This window comes from Gossypium hirsutum, chromosome A05, assembly GCF_007990345.1.
Source record: "Gossypium hirsutum isolate 1008001.06 chromosome A05, Gossypium_hirsutum_v2.1, whole genome shotgun sequence".
NCBI lineage: Eukaryota > Viridiplantae > Streptophyta > Magnoliopsida > Malvales > Malvaceae > Gossypium > Gossypium hirsutum.
Window position 1 is genome coordinate 29,059,788 of NC_053428.1, and position 18,468 is coordinate 29,078,255.

An 18,468-nucleotide genomic window follows, 5' to 3' on the forward strand; every position below is an offset into this window, starting at 1 on the left:
TGGCAATAGCATAGACACTCTTTTAATATATAAGTATAGATTATCATTATTTGTTGCAGTGAAAGTGTTTGGATGGAAATTTGTTGTAGTTAAAATAATCAATTATATTTAAAATAATATAGTGAAACGTTAATCATCAATAGTCGAAAAACTCAAATTTTATACAATGAACAAAGTAAGGTAAATGAGCCAGGTGCTTCGCCCCAACCATGTTTAGGTTTTGTATTTTCAATCTCTGGCCGACATAATTTATTATTCAATAATTCAAATTTATAAATATTTTTATAATCAAATTTAAATACAAATTATTTTTATTATACTTTGAGGACCGAAAATCTACTTTTTCGGGTCTGGAAATTTGTTAAATTGAGTCTAGGCCCTATTAGATACATGAATATCTTTAACTGGTGTTTGGTTCCCTGAATACAATATTATATTATGACGTATAATACTATATTAAATTTCAACATTCCGGTCATCTCATAATATAAATTGTAATTCATTATGACCCATTTTTTAAGTAATCTTAAAGTACATGTGTGATCTTTACTTACATTTTGTTTTTATTATTCTATCAATTTAAGCTTCTATGTTAAATAAAGTTTAAGACTAATTAAAAATAAAAATAAAAGTATTTTTCCTTAATAATGAACTAGTTGATATCATACATTATAATTATAATCATTATATTTCATTTATTAATATATTAATTATGGTTGATGTTGTAATAATTTTTCATCAACTATTATAATTATGATTTATAAATTTATTTCAATATAATATATTTATTTATTAATATATAAATTTTGGCAAAGAGTAAGAATTCTAATAATTTATCATAATTTATGGAAATTGAGGCTAAAAAATTATTAAAAGAACTAAATTTATAAAAAAAAATTCTATAACAAGGGCAATTGAATAAAATGTACTTCTAGGTAATATTACATTCCGTCAATTAAACACATGTATCTTATATTTCAACCAAATAAAATAAACAAGTTAATCTCACATTCTTCCTATAATCTTATTACAGAACATTATCTAAGATTTGGCGATCCAAACCCCCCTTAGTGTTTAGTAATTATAATCAAGTATATATATTTACATATGGTCAAAGATAAATATTATTTTTAAGTAGTAAATTATAATATAGAGGGCAACAGATGAATAGATTTCAAGTTGTTAAAATGTATAGAACCAACTCTAAAAATTCAACAACCAAAGGAAATAAAATTTTGGCCGATATTAGATGAATTTTGAAATGATGAGGCCAAATATGAATCGAATTCTTGAATCTGAAAGTGAAAATTAAATAAATTAGGAGCAATTCAAGAATAAGTAGAAAGAGATGAAAGATGAAAGAAAGACATGATGATGGTGTTTGCGTCCATGGGCATAGTCTATCTCAAAATGGGCTAATCAATATTTGTGTCTTCTTTTTTTATTTCCTTCATCATAATATTTGGAGAAGTGTCAACTTTCCGGATCACTTTTGGTAGCGCTTAACTTTTTAATTAACAACTGTTTTAGGTTAACAAATGACGAGCTTGGTGGTGTGAATTTCTAAAACAAACAAGAATATTTCAATCATGGGCGAATGAGAAATTTTTTAGAGGGGAAATTCAATTATAAAATTTTGAGATATTAAAATATTATTTTATTATTTTTGAAGAGACTAAATATACTTATTTTTTATTTTTAAAGGGTCAAAGTATAATTTTATTATATGTTATTTTATAATTTAATCATTTATAGTGATTAAATTAAAAAATTCCTATTTTTTGGAGGCCAAGACTCTACTTCCCCTCTAGATTCACCCTTGATTTCAATTAAGCATTGCAATAACGTTAAAATATACTCCAAGCAACTGTGCTTTCTATACACTTAGAATTTAATCCCTCTACTTATATTTTCAGAAATTTAGTTCTTTTACTTTTTAAATTTAAAAATCCAAGTTTAGTTGTTGGCATCGTCAAAGTCATTACAATATTATTCTTTTTGTTACATGACTATTAAATGAGTATTTTCTTATTTTAAAACTATTGAATTTAACAAAATAATTTTAACGATGTCAATAATTAGATTTAAATTTTTAAATCTAAAGAGTAAAAGGACTAAATCCTCAAAAATATAAGTAGAGATGTTATTAAAATTCAAGTATACGAAAAAGTATAGGAACTTGGAGCATGTTTTAACTTTACAATAATACTCATGAGATTAGTATTTTAACTGTAATTAAATTATTTGAACTAGTAAGAAAATTATCAATAAAAATTCCACATCATAATTTTAACCCAAATTTCATTTAATGCATAGACCCCAAAGTACATCAACCTCTCGAGAACTCTTTTGCAGTTACTAAGCACAACGTTCCCCGCCAGAAGACCATCACTAGCGCATCATTAAATTAACCCATGAGTCTTGAGCTACATAATCTCACAACATCTCCTCTTGGGCTGCACTGAATGCCGTCGGGTGGTTTGAGTGGGATTGACATGAGTGAATTTAAAAGGGGTAGGCAGGAGATTTTGACCCTTGTTTAAGAAATGTTTAAATTATAAATTAATATATAATTAAATTGTACTTTAGTCTTTTCAAAAATAAAAAATTTTAATAAATCTTTTTTAAAAAAAATTAATAAATATTTTTTAAAAAATAATGAAATTATAAATTAATATATTATAACATTATATTTTGACTTTTAAATTTTATAATTCAAATTTAACCTCTCTAAATTTTTTTTTGAATTCGCACCTGTATAGAGTAAAACATTGTGAGTTGAACTTTAGTGATTATCAATGAGAATCAATGAGAAAGAGGGGTGAGGGCATATAAGCCTTGTCTTGGTGAGTTTTTTATTCAGCAAAGTGGGATGCGCATGAGGCGGTGGAGACAATGGAGTTTGGAGGGTGGATTCCAAGGGCCAAACCCAAGTCTGAAATAGTGATGGATTGGCCATGCTTATGGATGATAGCTCAACAGCACACTTGAGTGACATTGAGACAGCAATTTCTTGAGCTGAGTTAAAGGTCGACCAATTTTCCTTCATTCGAAAGCCATCCACATGCACTATAAATTTTGGAGTTTGAGAGACCTCAATGGTAGTAATAAAGATTCTTCGTGAATATATATAGTAGTTTGTCGATTTTGAAGCAGAGCAGTTCAAGTATAAATAACATGGTCCCCAGAATTTCACCTACGTGATTTGATTTACACAATCATTTTTGGAAAGGTAAGGTCTTCAACAAGTGGGGACCGGGGTTTAAATTTTACACACTTTATTTGTGTGATAAGTGATTTTCATATCATTATTTACATATTTATAAGTATTTAGTTGATATCTAAACTTTTATTTATCTAGTTCGTATTTGAACTTACATTTTGCCACTCAGGTTAGTACTTTCACACTAATATCTTTAGTTTGTGTTGATGTGGCATTAATAGTCAATCTGATAATGATAAGTGGCAACATTTCAATATAACACATGATGGACAAACATTTATCCATGTTCATTCTTGATATTTATTAATTCATATATTTTTTTAATTTATATCTGTCATGTGTTGTATTAAGAGATTGTCATGTGTCATCACCGGATTGATATTAATGTCGTGTCAGCACAAATTAACAATGTTAGTGTGAAAATACCAACTTGAGTGACAATGCAAATTCAAGAACCAACTAGATAAAAAAAATTAGGTACTAACTAAATACTTTTAGATAAATTCTAAAGACAAATTAAGTATTAGCCCATATAAATAGGTGTGACAAGTAAATTTTGATACTATAAAAATTTATTAGTTTTTTTAAATCCCACCTATGATATGTCAATTTTGAAAATCAATGAACAAAATTTGGGTTACCATGGCCCTTTTACTACCTTAATTTTTGGGTAAATTACATTAAGATTACTAAACAATTAATAAGTTTATGTTTTAGTCACTCAAGTTCAAAAGGTTATAAAATAGTCATTGAACTATTTGAATGTTTACATTAAAGCCATTCAACTATTCAAAATATTTTATTGAAGTTACTCGATTGTTATTGGGAATTATCCATATTTATGGAAAATCAAAGATATGGGTATCAAATAATAGAAAGTCAAAGATATGGGTATCAAATATTGGAAAGTCAAAGATATGGGTATCAAATATTGGAAAGTCAAAGATATGGGTATCGAGATATTGGCATAATAAAATCTGAATATTTGCAATATATGGTCCCTAATTGTAAAGTGACTTTGCAAGTTGATCCCTGAACCTCAACTATAAATAGGCATAACCATCTCTCATTCTGTATCTCAAACTTGCCATTCTCTACTTAAGGCATTGTTTTCTCTCTCTCTCTTTGTAAATTCTCACTTGTATTTTGGAGTGAAATATATTTGGTAGTGCCCGAGGACGTAGGCAAAATTTGCTGAACCTCGTTAAATTCTTGTGTTCTTTATTGTATTATTCTGCATGAATTGTGTGTGTGATTGTAGTGATTTATTGTGCTATTAAATTACGATTGAGGGATATTCTGGCTAGGAAAGACCTGGTACTTAAGCGATCCTTGTGATCCACCTCTCTTTCCTGGGAATTGAACTTAGTGTGATTTTTTAGTACAATAATTTTACTCTTTTACACGCTTCTGCACAACAATTGGTATCAGAGCTAGATTCGTACTTGGGGAATACGATCGTTCACGGCACTGTTCACGTACTGTAGTTGGGATTGAGGAGAAAAAAAATAGAAAAGTCATCGTCAAAGACTACTGTGACCAATGCGAAATTTGAAGTAGAGAAATTTGATGGTACCAATAATTTTGGTATGTGGCAATGTGAGATCCTGGATGTCTTATGTCAGCAAGAGCTGGATATAGCCCTTGAAGAAAAACCTGACAAGATGGATGACAAGGAGTGGGCCAAGATCAATAGACAGGCATGTGGAACAATTCGCCTATGTTTGGCCAAAGAGCAGAAGTACTCTGTCATGAAGGAGACATCAGCGAAGAAGTTGTGGGATACACTAGAAGAAAAGTTTCTAACAAAAAGTCTTGAAAATAGGCTTTATATGAAAAAGAAACTTTATCGATTCACGTATGCACCCGGTATGTCGATGAATGACCATGTGAACTCATTCAATAAAATTTTAGCAGACTTGCTAAATTTGGATGAGAAATTTGAAGATGAAGACAAGGCATTACTGTTGTTGAATTCTCTTCCTGATGAATATGATCATCTTACCACCACATTGCTTCATGGGAAGGATACAATCACATTTGATGCAGTCTGTAGTGCGTTGTATAGATCTGAGACTCGAAAGAAAGATAAAAAAGATCACAGAGATACAACTACAGAAGTCTTAACAGTAAGAAGTCGTTCGCGCAGCAACAAATCTGGTAGAAGGAGTAAGTCCAAAGGGAGACCTGCCAAAGATGAATGTGCTTTTTGTCGTGAGAAAGGGCATTGGAAAAAGAATTGTCCTAAGTTACAAAAGGGTAAAGCTATTTCTGATGCATGTGTAGCGGAGCATGATGAGAAGTCAGACTTTAGCTTGGTTGGCATGGCAATGGCATGTCATACAGATGAGTGGATTTTGGATTCGGGATGTACTTACCATATGTGTCCTAATAAGGACTGGTTTTCTAGTCTTAAAGAACTAGAAGGTGGAGTTGTTTTTATGGACAATGATAGCGCTTGTAAGACAATGGGAGTAGGTACAATCCAATTGAAGAATCACGACGCCTCAATTCAAGTCTTGACAGATGTTCGCTACATACCTAGCTTGAAGAAAAATCTTATCTCATTAGGGGTCCTAGAATCTAAAGGGCTCACAATCACTTTGAGAGATGGATTACTAAAGGTAGTAGCTGGGGTATTGACGGTGATGAAAGGCACAAGAAGGAATAATCTGTACTATTTAAATGGAAGTATAGTTATTGGATCAACATCAACAGCTTTTACGAAAGATGCAGATTCAGAGGCTACCAGGTTATGGCATATGCGATTGGGACATGCTGGTGAAAAAGCTTTGCAGAGTTTGGCGAAGCAAGGCTTGTTGAAAGGTGCAAATTCTTGCAAATTGGAATTCTGTGAACATTGTGTTCTGGGCAAGCAGACGAGGATAAAATTTGGTTCAGCAATTCACAATACAAAAGAAATTCTGGACTACGTTCACAGTGATGTGTGGGGACCTACTAAAGTGGCTTCTTTGGGAGGTATGCACTATTTTGTTACTTTTGTTGATGATTATTCAAGAAAAGTATGGGTGTATCTAATGAAAAGGAAAAATGAAGTTTTGGATGTATTTCTGAAATGGAAGAAGATGGTGGAGACCCAGGCTGGTCGAAAAGTCAAACGACTTCGATCAGACAATGGTACTGAATACAAGAATGATCCATTTCTACAAGTATGTCACGATGAAGGTATTGTACGACACTTCACTGTTCGAGATACACCACAACAGAATGGGGTGGCAGAACGTATGAATCGGACTATACTGGAGAAAGTTCGATGTATGTTGTCCAATGCTGGATTGGGCAAAGAATTTTGGGCTGAGGCAGTTACATATGCGTGCCATCTAATTAATCGGTTGCCATCAGCTGCAATAAATGGAAAAACTCCTATGGAGAGGTGGGCTGGTAAACCTGCTATTGATTATGATTCTTTACATATTTTTGGTTCCACTGCATATTATCATGTAAAAGAATCTAAGTTAGACCCAAGAGCAAAGAAAGCATTATTCATGGGTATAACTGGTGGAGTAAAAGGATGCCGTTTCCGGTGTCCTGATACAAGGAAAATAATTTTCAGTAGAGATGTGACTTTTGATGAATCAACCATGATGAAGAACAATGATTCACAAAAGGATAACACAACCAGTGGCACTTTGCAGCAAGTGGAGCTTGAAAAGGTTAATGATGATCTAGCTAATATTGAAGGAACAAATGATGAAGAAGTTTCGACCCAAGAACTTCTACAACAACATGATTCAATTGCATATAGAAGGCCAAGAAGAGAGATTCGTATGCCTGCTCGCTTTGATGATATGGTAGCCTATGCACTTCCAATTGCAGATGATGATGTTCCTTCTACTTACACAGAAGCAAGAAGTAACTCTGATAGTGTAAAGTTGAAGCGAGCTATGAATGAAGAAATGCAGTCTCTTCATAAAAATAGGACTTGGGAGTTGGTGACACTACCTAAAGGAAAGAAGGCAATTGGATGCAAATGGGTATATGCAAAGAAGGAAGGATTTCCTGATAAAAATGAAGTTCGATACAAGGCTAGATTGGTAGCAAAGGGTTACGCTCAGAAAGAAGGAATAGACTACAATGAAGTATTTTCTCCAGTTGTGAAGCATTCGTCTATTCGGATTTTGCTAGCCTTGGTTGCGCAATATGATCTTGAACTAGTTCAGCTCGATGTGAAGACCGCATTTTTACACGGTGATTTGGAAGAGGAAATCTATATGACTCAGCCAGATGGATTCAAGGTTGCTGATAAAGAAAATTGGGTTTGCAAACTGACAAAGTCGCTTTATGGATTGAAACAATCTCCAAGGCAGTGGTACAAGCGATTTGATCAGTTCATGAAAGGGCAAAGGTATACAAGAAGTAAATTTGATCATTGCGTGTATTTTCAGAAGCTACAAGAAGGATTTTTCGTATACTTGCTCTTATATGTTGATGATATGTTGATAGCATCTAAGAGTAAAGTTGAAATTGAGAGATTGAAGACTCAACTCAACCTTGAGTTTGAGATGAAAGATCTAGGTGAAGCTAAGAAGATCCTTGGCATGGAAATATGTAGGGATAGAGCTCATGGCAGAGTTAGTTTATCTCAGAAGCAATATTTAAAGAAGATACTACAGAAGTTTGGCATGAACGAGCAGACTAAAGCTGTAAGTACCCCGTTGGCTTCTCATTTCAAGCTTTCTGCACAACTATCTCCTTCGACAAATACGGAACAAGAATACATGTTACAAGTTCCGTATTCTAATGCAGTAGGTAGCTTGATGTATGCAATGGTGTGTACAAGACCCGACATTTCACAGGCAGTTAGTATAGTGAGCAGGTATATGCATAATCCTGGAAAAGGACATCGGCAAGCTGTGAAATGGATTCTACGGTATATTCATAAGACCATGGATATTGGATTACTGTTCAAGCAGGATACTACACTTGGTAAAGGTGTTGTTGGGTACGTTGATTCTGATTATGCCAGTGATTTGGACAAACGAAGATCAACCACTGGTTATGTGTTTACTCTTGCTGGAGGACCAATAAGTTGGAAGTCTACACTGCAGTCTACAGTTGCGTTGTCAACCACAGAAGCTGAATACATGGCTGTAACAGAGGCTGTAAAGGAAGCTATTTGGTTACAAGGTATGGTTAAAACCTTGGGATTGGTCCAGGAGCATATTAATGTGTATTGTGATAGTCAAAGTGCTATTCATTTAGTAAAGAATCAAGTCTATCATGCATGTACAAAGCATATCGATGTACGTTTCCACTTTGTGCGGGAAATTATTGATGAGGGGAAAATTCACCTTCAGAAGATTAAGACTGCAGATAATCCCGCAGATATGATGACCAAGGTGGTAACAACAATCAAGTTCGAACATTGTTTGAACTTGATCAATATTCTGCATGTTTAACAGTTGAAGAAGGCACTATCAAGTGTTGTTGACAAAGGCAGAGAGAATTGTGTGAAGATAAGATTACTCGAATCAAATCTTCAAGGTGGAGATTATTGGGAATTATCCATATTTATGGAAAATCAAAGATATAGGTATCAAATAATAGAAAGTCAAAGATATAGGTATCAAATATTGGAAAGTCAAAGATATGGGTATCAAATATTGGAAAGTCAAAGATATGGGTATCGAGATATTGGCATAATAAAATCTGAATATTTGCAATATATGGTCCCTAATTGTAAAGTGACTTTGCAAGTTGATCCCTGAACCTCAACTATAAATAGGCATAACCATCTCTCATTCTGTATCTCAAACTTGCCATTCTCTACTTAAGGCATTGTTTTCTCTCTCTCTCTTTATAAATTCTCACTTGTATTTTGGAGTGAAATATATTTGGTAGTGCCCGAGGACGTAGGCAAAATTTGCTGAACCTCGTTAAATTCTTGTGTTCTTTATTGTATTATTCTGCATGAATTGTGTGTGTGATTGTAGTGATTTATTGTGCTATTAAATTACGATTGAGGGATATTCTGGCTAGGAAAGACCTGGTACTTAAGCGATCCTTGTGATCCACCTCTCTTTCCTGGGAATTGAACTTAGTGTGATTTTTTAGTACAATAATTTTACTCTTTTACACGCTTCCGCACAACAATTGTTAAGTTTTTATTGAAGCCCGACTAACAAGCTTCAAGTAATGATTATGGTGGATTAGTACCCATTGACGAGTAAAATAACATACTTTAGATCCAAGTCGATCTGATGGTCAACCTTGGAGATCGGAGAAGAAAGTTGTTTGGATTTTGGTTCGTAAATTTATGACGTTTAAAATTATTTTATGAAAAAAATTGAACTGTAGAATAAAATGGGAAGGGGAGCTTTTGATTAATGCAGGCGATGTAAACAGAGAATGCCATATAACAACAACTCTAATAGTTCAATGACTTAAATGAAAACTTTTAGATAATTTGGTGGCCATTTTATAACTTTTTAAAGTTAAATATTCAAAATATAAACTTACTAATAGTTTAGTAAACTTGAGAATAATTTACTCATATTTTTGTTGGTAGAAGAATATTACGGGGTTATATAATTGTCAACCGATATATATATAATTGAATTCATTTTGATTATTTCATTTAGTCCTTTTTTTTAACTAGTTCCCATTTCATGTTTATTGCAAATTATTTTACTTATTTAATTTTTAAATAATATATTTTATAAATATTTTAAATATATTATTTACTCTTTAAACGAGAAATGGTTAAATTTATAATAAAGGTCAGTTAATTTTGAAAATTAATTAAAAGGGTAAAATAACATTTTAAAAGTAATTGAAAATAAAAAAGTAGGAAGCATCCGATAGTAAAATATTAATTAATTAGATAAAATAACTTGTCCTTCAAATATAAATCTAAAATTTCACTTACAAAGAATCATTATTTTAATATTTAATTATTTTTTATATAATATTTCATAAGACAATGATAAACAACATTCACAATTGTGTCAATATTATTAAAATCAAATAAGATGACGGAAACAAAACCTATTAAATAATGCTAAAATGTGATTTTTCCCATAATCTTTTATTTGTTATTTTGAATGAAAATGTTTTACTAATGCATATATTTATAGTGCTAAATATTTGTTTTAATTAGTATATAACTGTAACACTAATTAAGTAGTGATAATTAGTTTAAAATAATAAATATATTTTAATATAGACCTAAAGCCTAATTAAATGATAATAACTATTTAATTGATAATGAAAACATTATTAATAAAATAAATATAATTATAATTAATCTTATATTATATTATTGATTTTACCAATTTAAAAAAATATGAGAAACACAGATAATGCAAATTATTAATTATTAATTAATCAATTTTTTATATTAATTTATCAAATAGATTTGAGACCTACTATTTGTCATGTCAATATTTGTGTTGGATGAAAATTATTTGATTAGATGCAATTAACATTTACAAAAAAATAATATTTAATTTTAATTATAAAATATATTTATTTTATTTTTAATTTTGATATATAAATTAAAAATAAATAAATAACTTTATGCATTTTTAGATTTGATTATCAATATATTAATATTATATTTTTATATACATAATTTTAATCTCACACGTTTAATTTTTATTAATTATAAAAAAATATTTTAAAGTTATTTATTATTATATTTAGATAAAATAATATATAATTTATATTTATTGAATTAAAATGTTTAATTAAAAAAGTTGGAATTTTATTTTTTTAATATATCCAATGGTTTTATTAATTTAAAATTTTATTAATTAATAACATATTATGTTATTTTTTTAGTAGAATTTTAAAAAAAATGACCAAATTAATTAATTTTACATTAATATATTATCATAGTAATTAATATTATTTCTATTATTATCACATAATAATACTAATAAATTATTATTCTAATGTTGATTTAGTAATATAATTAACAATAAAATGTATTTTTTTCGGTTAAAAAAATATTTAAACCTGTACATTTATATATATTATATAGATTGTAGATTATAGATAAAAATTTATTTAAATGTGTAACTAATAAAACATAAGTTATAAAAATAACTTGAAATAAAATATATTTTACAAGATCTGAGTAGTTAAAAAATATATTATGTATGGTTTTGGGATAGATGATAGATCTATTTTCCCCTTATTTTCATATTACCAAGCTGACAACTCACTAGTTTGGTGACAAAGTTCTGTATCGGTGTTATGTTTAGGTTAAAATATGCTTATAGTATCTATAGTTTTTGAAAATTAACAATTTAGCCTTTGTATTTGTATTTTTAAGAATTTAGTCTATCTACTTTTCAGATTTCAAAATTTAGGTCCACAAATGATATTGTTAATTTTTTTTTGTTAAATTCAAGTTAATTACGACATCATTTTTTAATTACATAGTTATCAAGTGAGTAATTTTTTTTATTTTAAAATGTGACAACAACAAATTTAAAAAAAAATCACAATGTTTGAAATTATAGAAATTGTAATAAACTTATGTCCGTAGAAAAAAAGATTAAATTAGACATTTGGTTTTATATAAAAAAAACAAAAAAAAAACAACAAACTAAAAAGAGGTGAACATCATTAGTGGTTAATATTTTTATTTTGGTCATTTAACTAAAAAAGTTACAATTTAATTATATAATTGTTCAAAAAAAATTATTTAAGTCATTGAGCTGTTAAAATTAATGCTCAATGATTTTCTCTATTCGCATTGCCTACACCAATCGAAATTTCTCTTTTCCTTACTCTTCTACAGTTTAGATTCTTTTCATGAAACAACTTTGGAGGTAATGAATTTGCAAACAAAAATTCAAACAATTTTTTCTTCGATCTCCAATACTGAATGTCAAATTGACTTGGACCCACTGTACTAATCGTTAAATTGTCACTTGAAGCTAGCTGGCAGAACTTAAAAAAAAAAACAACAACTTAATAGCCAAGTGACTTAAATAAAAACTTTTGAATAGTTAAGTAATTTAAATAAAAACTTTTGAATAGTTCAATGACAAATTGTAACTTTTTTCAGTTAAGTGATCAAAACAAAAAATTATATAATTTAGTGACTAATAGTGCAATTTGCCCAAAAAATAAGTCACGTGAAGTTAATGTCAAATTTGGCCGGCAGTGAGAACCAGCCGTAATCCCAAGTTAAATTGGTCGGAGCTGTGACGGCGTCGAAGAGCATTTGACATTTTGTACCATTTTCTTGGTCCACCTCTTGTCAATGTTTTCAACTGCCTCTTGTCCTTCTTGGGTTATATAACCTCCACAACATATAAAATATATTTTGTTCAATAATTAAAATATAAAATTATTAGGAATTTTTACAACATAAATTATTAAGAGTTAGGGCGGTCAAACTATGAAATTCTTCATAAGCCTATTACCGCGTTGATTAGCCAAAGTAATCAACATGTAAAAACGTGCGAATTCATGGAGGAAAATGCTTAGAAACTCAAGGTTTTGTATTGATTAATCCATAAAGAAGATTTATATTTTTAATAAAAAGATCATTCAACTTTAATTCATATTTTCCATTAATACATATCATGCATGGACAGCATCCTCAAGCAATTCCAACCAGCTCCAGCTGGTTAATCTAACCTTAAATTAAATTTTTTATTTTTATATTCAGAATCTTTTAATAAGGAACCTTATTTTATTTATTAACAAAATTATATAATTTTTTACTCATGCATTGTGGTATATATTAATTAAATACATTATATTTATTTGTTAAAAATCTGGTACAAAATATGTACCGTTTCATGCATCGTCTAAAAAATATAGTGTGTTTACTATTACAGTAAATGAACAAAAATACAAATAACAAAATAATTAATATAAAATAAGTTTGAAATCGGCAAATAACAACAAAAGGAAGTAAAAATAATAATAATAATAAAATATGATAAAATCATAGAACAAATAAGGAAAAAAAAAACTAAAAGCTAAAGTGTGTGTTAGGAATTAGAGGAATAACATTTACAAACTAAACTTAAAAGGTGAAAAAAAAAAGTCATTTTCAATCATTAAATTAAATTTGTTTCTATTTTTCAATAATTCCCCATGGGAAAATTTCCCATTAAAAACAATATGCATTAAAATTATATATGGTAAGAATTTAAAATTATTATAAAAATATTTGTTACCATAAATTAATTAAAATATATGGTAAAATTAAGCATTAATCCATACAATTAATTCCCGTAAATAACTTGAAAATATTCGGTGAGATTTAGCTGTAATTAAAAAAAATTACTGAATGATTTTAGTATTTAGCTTTGAGAAAAGGGTTTATTTTCATATTTTAACATTAATTCAAATTATTATTAAATAATTTATAGTAAAAATTAGTATTTGATATATTATATTTTTCTATTTTATAAATAATTTTAAAAAATAATATTATATATTTTTTAATATTTTACTATTCATTATAACGCACTTATCAACCTCTTAATTATCCTTCACAGTCAACGAAATAATCCGTTTTAACTGCATACCGTCCACACGTGCCTATTACATCCTGAAACGGTAATTTCAGTTTAAAAAAATTATAAAATGTTAAAAGATTCTTTAAAAAATTTCCTTGAAAAAAGGAAAAAGGGAAAAGAAAATATAATATTCAATAGTGCACACCTTTCATGACTGGATCAAGATATATTTGAAGCTTAATAGAAATCACCGACCGGTCCGACCCGGCCCCTCACCTTTTGCTTACGCCATTGTTGGCAAACATTATAAATATAGAATTGAAGACTGGACTCTGTCATCCACTTGCGAGCCACTTCAGCTTATTATCATAATATCCCCCACCTCAACACCTTTCGCGGAGCTCAGGAAGCTCATTGTTACTCTATTCAAATGGCATCTTCTTCTTTACCTTTTACCTCTCTTCATCTGCAATTTGTTTCACCAAACACAAAATCATCTACCACTAGGTTGTCTTCTCGGCGGATTAGAGCCTCAGTGTCGGAGAAACCACCTGTTCCAGCGCCGGCAGTGGCGGTTCCAGCGAAGGGAGAAACCAAGCTTCCATTGAAGAAAATTCCGGGGAATTATGGGGTTCCTATTGTTGGTCCATTCAAAGATCGACTTGATTATTTCTACAATCAAGGCCGGGACGAGTTTTTTAAATCGAAAATCCAGAAATACAACTCGACAGTGTTTCGGACCAACATGCCACCTGGTCCTTTCATTTCTCAAGATCCAAAGGTTGTCGCTTTACTCGACGGTAAGAGCTTCCCCGTCCTTTTCGATGTCACCAAGGTTGAAAAAAAAGACCTTTTCACCGGCACTTACATGCCTTCAACTGACCTCACCGGCGGCTACCGAATCCTCTCATATCTCGACCCTTCCGAGCCCAAACACGCTAGGCTCAAACAACTCCTCTTTTTCCTCTTGAAATCTAGGAGAGATCATGTAATCCCCGAGTTCCAAGCCTCTTACAGTGAGTTATTCGAAACGTTAGAGAAAGAAGTCGCCGAGAAAGGCAAAAGCAGCTTTCAGACAGCTAACGATCAAGCTGGGTTTAACTTCTTGTGCCGGGCTTTCTTCGGATCAAACCCACCGGATACTAAACTAGGAACCGATGGTCCTAGTTTGATCAGTAAATGGGTACTGTTTCAACTCGGTCCGGTTCTTAAACTCGGTCTCCCAAAGTATGTTGAAGAACTCTTGATCCATACCTTCCCTCTTCCCCCGGCTTTGGTTAAAAAGGATTACCAGAGACTGTATGATTTCTTCTACGAATCATCTGGTTCCATTCAAGATGAAGCTGAGAAACTGAGTATTTCACGAGAAGAAGCTTGCCATAATCTGTTATTTGCTACGTGTTTCAATTCATTCGGTGGCATGAAGATCTTCTTCCCCAACATGCTTAAATGGATTGGCAGGGCTGGAGTTAAGCTACACAATAGATTAGCAACGGAGATCAGATCAGCCATAAGATCCAACGGTGGAAAACTCACAATGGCAGCCATGGAACAGATGCCATTAATGAAATCGGTCGTCTACGAAGCGTTACGGATCGAACCACCGGTCCCGTTACAGTACGGGAGAGCAAAGAAAGATATCGTGATAGAGAGCCACGACGCGGTGTTCCAAGTGAAACAAGGGGAGATGCTGTTCGGGTTCCAACCATTTGCAACGAAAGACCCGAAAATATTCGAGAGAGCGGAGGAGTTTGTGGGGGAGAGGTTCATGGGAGAGGAGGGGGAGAAGTTGTTGAAGCACGTGATATGGTCAAATGGACCCGAGACTCAGCAACCGACGTTGGGGAACAAACAGTGTGCAGGGAAGGATTTCGTGGTGTTGATGTCGAGGCTTTTGGTGGTGGAATTGTTTAGACGTTACGACTCGTTTGATATCGAAGTGGGTAAGTCGGCTTTGGGGGCTGCCGTTACCGTCACATCCTTGAAGAGAGCTAGTTTTTAAGCCCAACAAGTTTTAGCTTCTGTCAATTGTAAACTTTGACAAAGTCAGTCATGTAATATGGTAGGATATTATATCACATATTTTTTTATAATTTATTTTCTTATTTGCAATGGTTGTATGTGGGATATAATCAATTAATATGATAGGCTTATTCCAAGTGCAAAGTTAAGAACTTAAATACACGATACTAAAAATTTACAGCTTGTTTGGTTTGGTGTATTGGCTAAGCCAATACACCCCTAATCGGTGGGGCCCACCTAATACCAATCTAAGATGCCGTTTGGTTGAGCGTATTGCTAATGCGCGTGTATCCCCTTACTTCCCTAATCGGTGAAAAGCACCGATTTCTATTCCCCCCCTTCTTTCCAGATTAGATGACCCTACCCTAAACCTTCCCTCTTTTACCCCTAATCGATCCCCTCTGTTTCTCTTCCGTTTCCCACCTTCATCCGAATTGCTTCCTTGTTTCATTGCTTTTTCCCAGTATTATTTTCTTCCCTTTTCTGCCGATTTGCTCCCCCGATTATTTTCTTTTCTATTTCGGCTGATTTGCTCACAGTTTCTGCCGATTTGCGTCATCGGTTAGTCTATGTTTCCCGATAGATTAATATCCTTTGCTATTGTAGATGAAAACCAATACTTTCGAGGTAAATATGATCTATTGTTTTTATCTAATCGGTTTCCCCTTTTGCTTTTTTCAGGTTCTTCTTCATTGTGCCCCGATTTGCTAATAGGTTAGTTTTAGCCAATTTTATTCTGTTTGTATTGCATGTTGAATTGAAATGTGTTTTCTGTTGTTGGTTAGGCTTAAGAAATGCATGCCGTTCGAAGTTTTTCTCTCTTCTCTGCTAATCTTCGATTTCTGTTTGTTCTGTTGTAATTTTCGAGTCCTTTTCTAATCTCCAAAACCGCGAATGAGATTTCTTCCAATGTTTGTTTGTTTAAGTGCCTGAACTGAGTAGCAAAAATAGGTAAGATCATTGAGTTCTTTTGGTCCTCTGAAAGTAGCAAAAATAGGTAAGATTTCTGCAGTTCGAGTTCTTTTGTTTGTTTGTTCTGTTGTAATTTGGTCCTCTGAAAGTAGCAAAAATAGGTAAGATGAAAATGTTAGATGATAACGAATGTTCAAAACAATTTATAATGTTAAGAATATTGAATTTCATGCTGAGTGCAGATCAGAGAAACTAGAAGCTGTTAGATGCAATTTGTGTAGTCTGGCTTTGGGGTTTAGGGGTGAAGATACTGATACTGGTACTTAGAGGTCTTTCATGTATTCCATTTTTTCTAAATAGTTAATTAGGATGAACAGAAATATGATTTTTTTAAGATATTAAACATTTTGGAATTTGACAGCTTGTTATTGATTGAATAGGATGTTTGATATGAGTAAGAATTTCTATTTTCTTTTTGTGTTTTAATCTATGAATTTGGGCAAGATATGAATTTGAGTCATATGTATATAACTACTTTGTTGTAAATTACGAATAAAATTTGATATTTTCAGCCTTTGATAAACAGAAAAGCAATGATGAGTTGGATTTTCCAATCAGTGTAATATGATTTTTTTCTTCTAACCAAGCTATCTATATGTTTATGTTTAATTGTAGGTCCAAAGTTCTGAATTCTATAGTCAAACTTCTAATGTTTCATCGGAACTTTTTAAAAAGCAATAATATTTTTGCAAAATTCCCTACAACTACCTTTTATCAACTTGTTACAGTCATTAAGTTCTATTGTTGGTTTTTGAACTTATCAAAGTACATTGTGTTTGGATCATTTATTAAACATAATTATGTATTTTCTGCTAGTAATATCACAAGATTTTGTTGGTTTGTTCTGGACATTGTTTTGATAGTCTGTTGGAAAATGTTATTTTAGTTTGTTAGTGAGTATAAGATGAAACTGTTGTGGAAGATGAAATGTTATTTTAGTCTGCTAGACCTTGTTCTTGATTTGTTAGTCAATAGAATTTGTTATTTTAGTTCTTTTGGACCTTGTCTGTTGGAAAATTTTGATTTGTTCTTGATTGGGATGAGTATAGGATTTGAAGAGCATGTGTTTTGAACATAGGCGATGATAATACAAAGGAAAAAGTCAGCCATTAAAACAAGCAAGTAATTACTTTCAGTTTCAAATAGCATTCAAAATAGGCTTTCCTCATTTGCTTTCAAAAAAATGCTGATGTTCTTGAAAAAACTTGTAAAAGCAAGTAATTAATTTCATTAAAATACCTTACCTTTCAAGCATCACTTTTCATGCCCTTCATGATGTTTTAGGGTGAAAGTTTGTAATCTATTTACCAAAGCTAAATTATAATTATATCTTTCTTTATATGATATTTCACCGACCAAAGTAAGCTAATTTAATGTGATTAATTGCTCTCTTTTTATTATGGTTTACGTCACTATCGCTCAAACCATATTAATGGGTTCCAGAGGAGGATGCAGCCTTGGTTTCTTGCATGGTGGATTTGCACAATGTAGGAACATTTAATGCTGATACCGGGTTCAAAGCCGGTTATTTGAACGAGCTAGAAAAAATGCTAGAAAAGGCTTTACCAAGAGCAATGTTGAAGGCGAAACCAAATATTGAATCTCGGATTAGGTGCCTAAAAAGGGAATGGTCAGTCGTCTACGACATGCTTAATGGCCAAAACAACAGTGGTTTTGGTTGGGACGAGCATAGGCAGCTCGTTGTTGCTGAAGATGGAGTTTGGGAATCCTATGTAAAGGTAAAATGTATTTCAAGTATTTATTTGTTTTTTTACAAAACTTATAACTAATATGATTTCC

General features: G+C 31.6%; 1 protein-coding gene across 1 annotated transcript; it reads left to right on the forward strand.

Annotated features, from left to right (window-relative positions):
* Positions 1–13,994: 13,994 nt before the first annotated feature.
* On the forward strand, positions 13,995–15,767 carry LOC107957554 (allene oxide synthase 1, chloroplastic). The gene has a single exon (XM_016893087.2). It carries the CDS (start codon positions 14,105–14,107, stop codon positions 15,674–15,676), a length of 1,572 nt encoding a protein of 523 aa, XP_016748576.2. The 5' UTR covers positions 13,995–14,104; the 3' UTR covers positions 15,677–15,767.
* Positions 15,768–18,468: the final 2,701 nt, after the last annotated feature.

Bases quoted from the DNA above. Each gene is read 5' to 3' on its own strand.
- LOC107957554 (XM_016893087.2), top strand. From the start codon at position 14,105: ATGGCATCTTCTTCTTTACCTTTTACCTCTCTTCATCTGCAATTTGTT.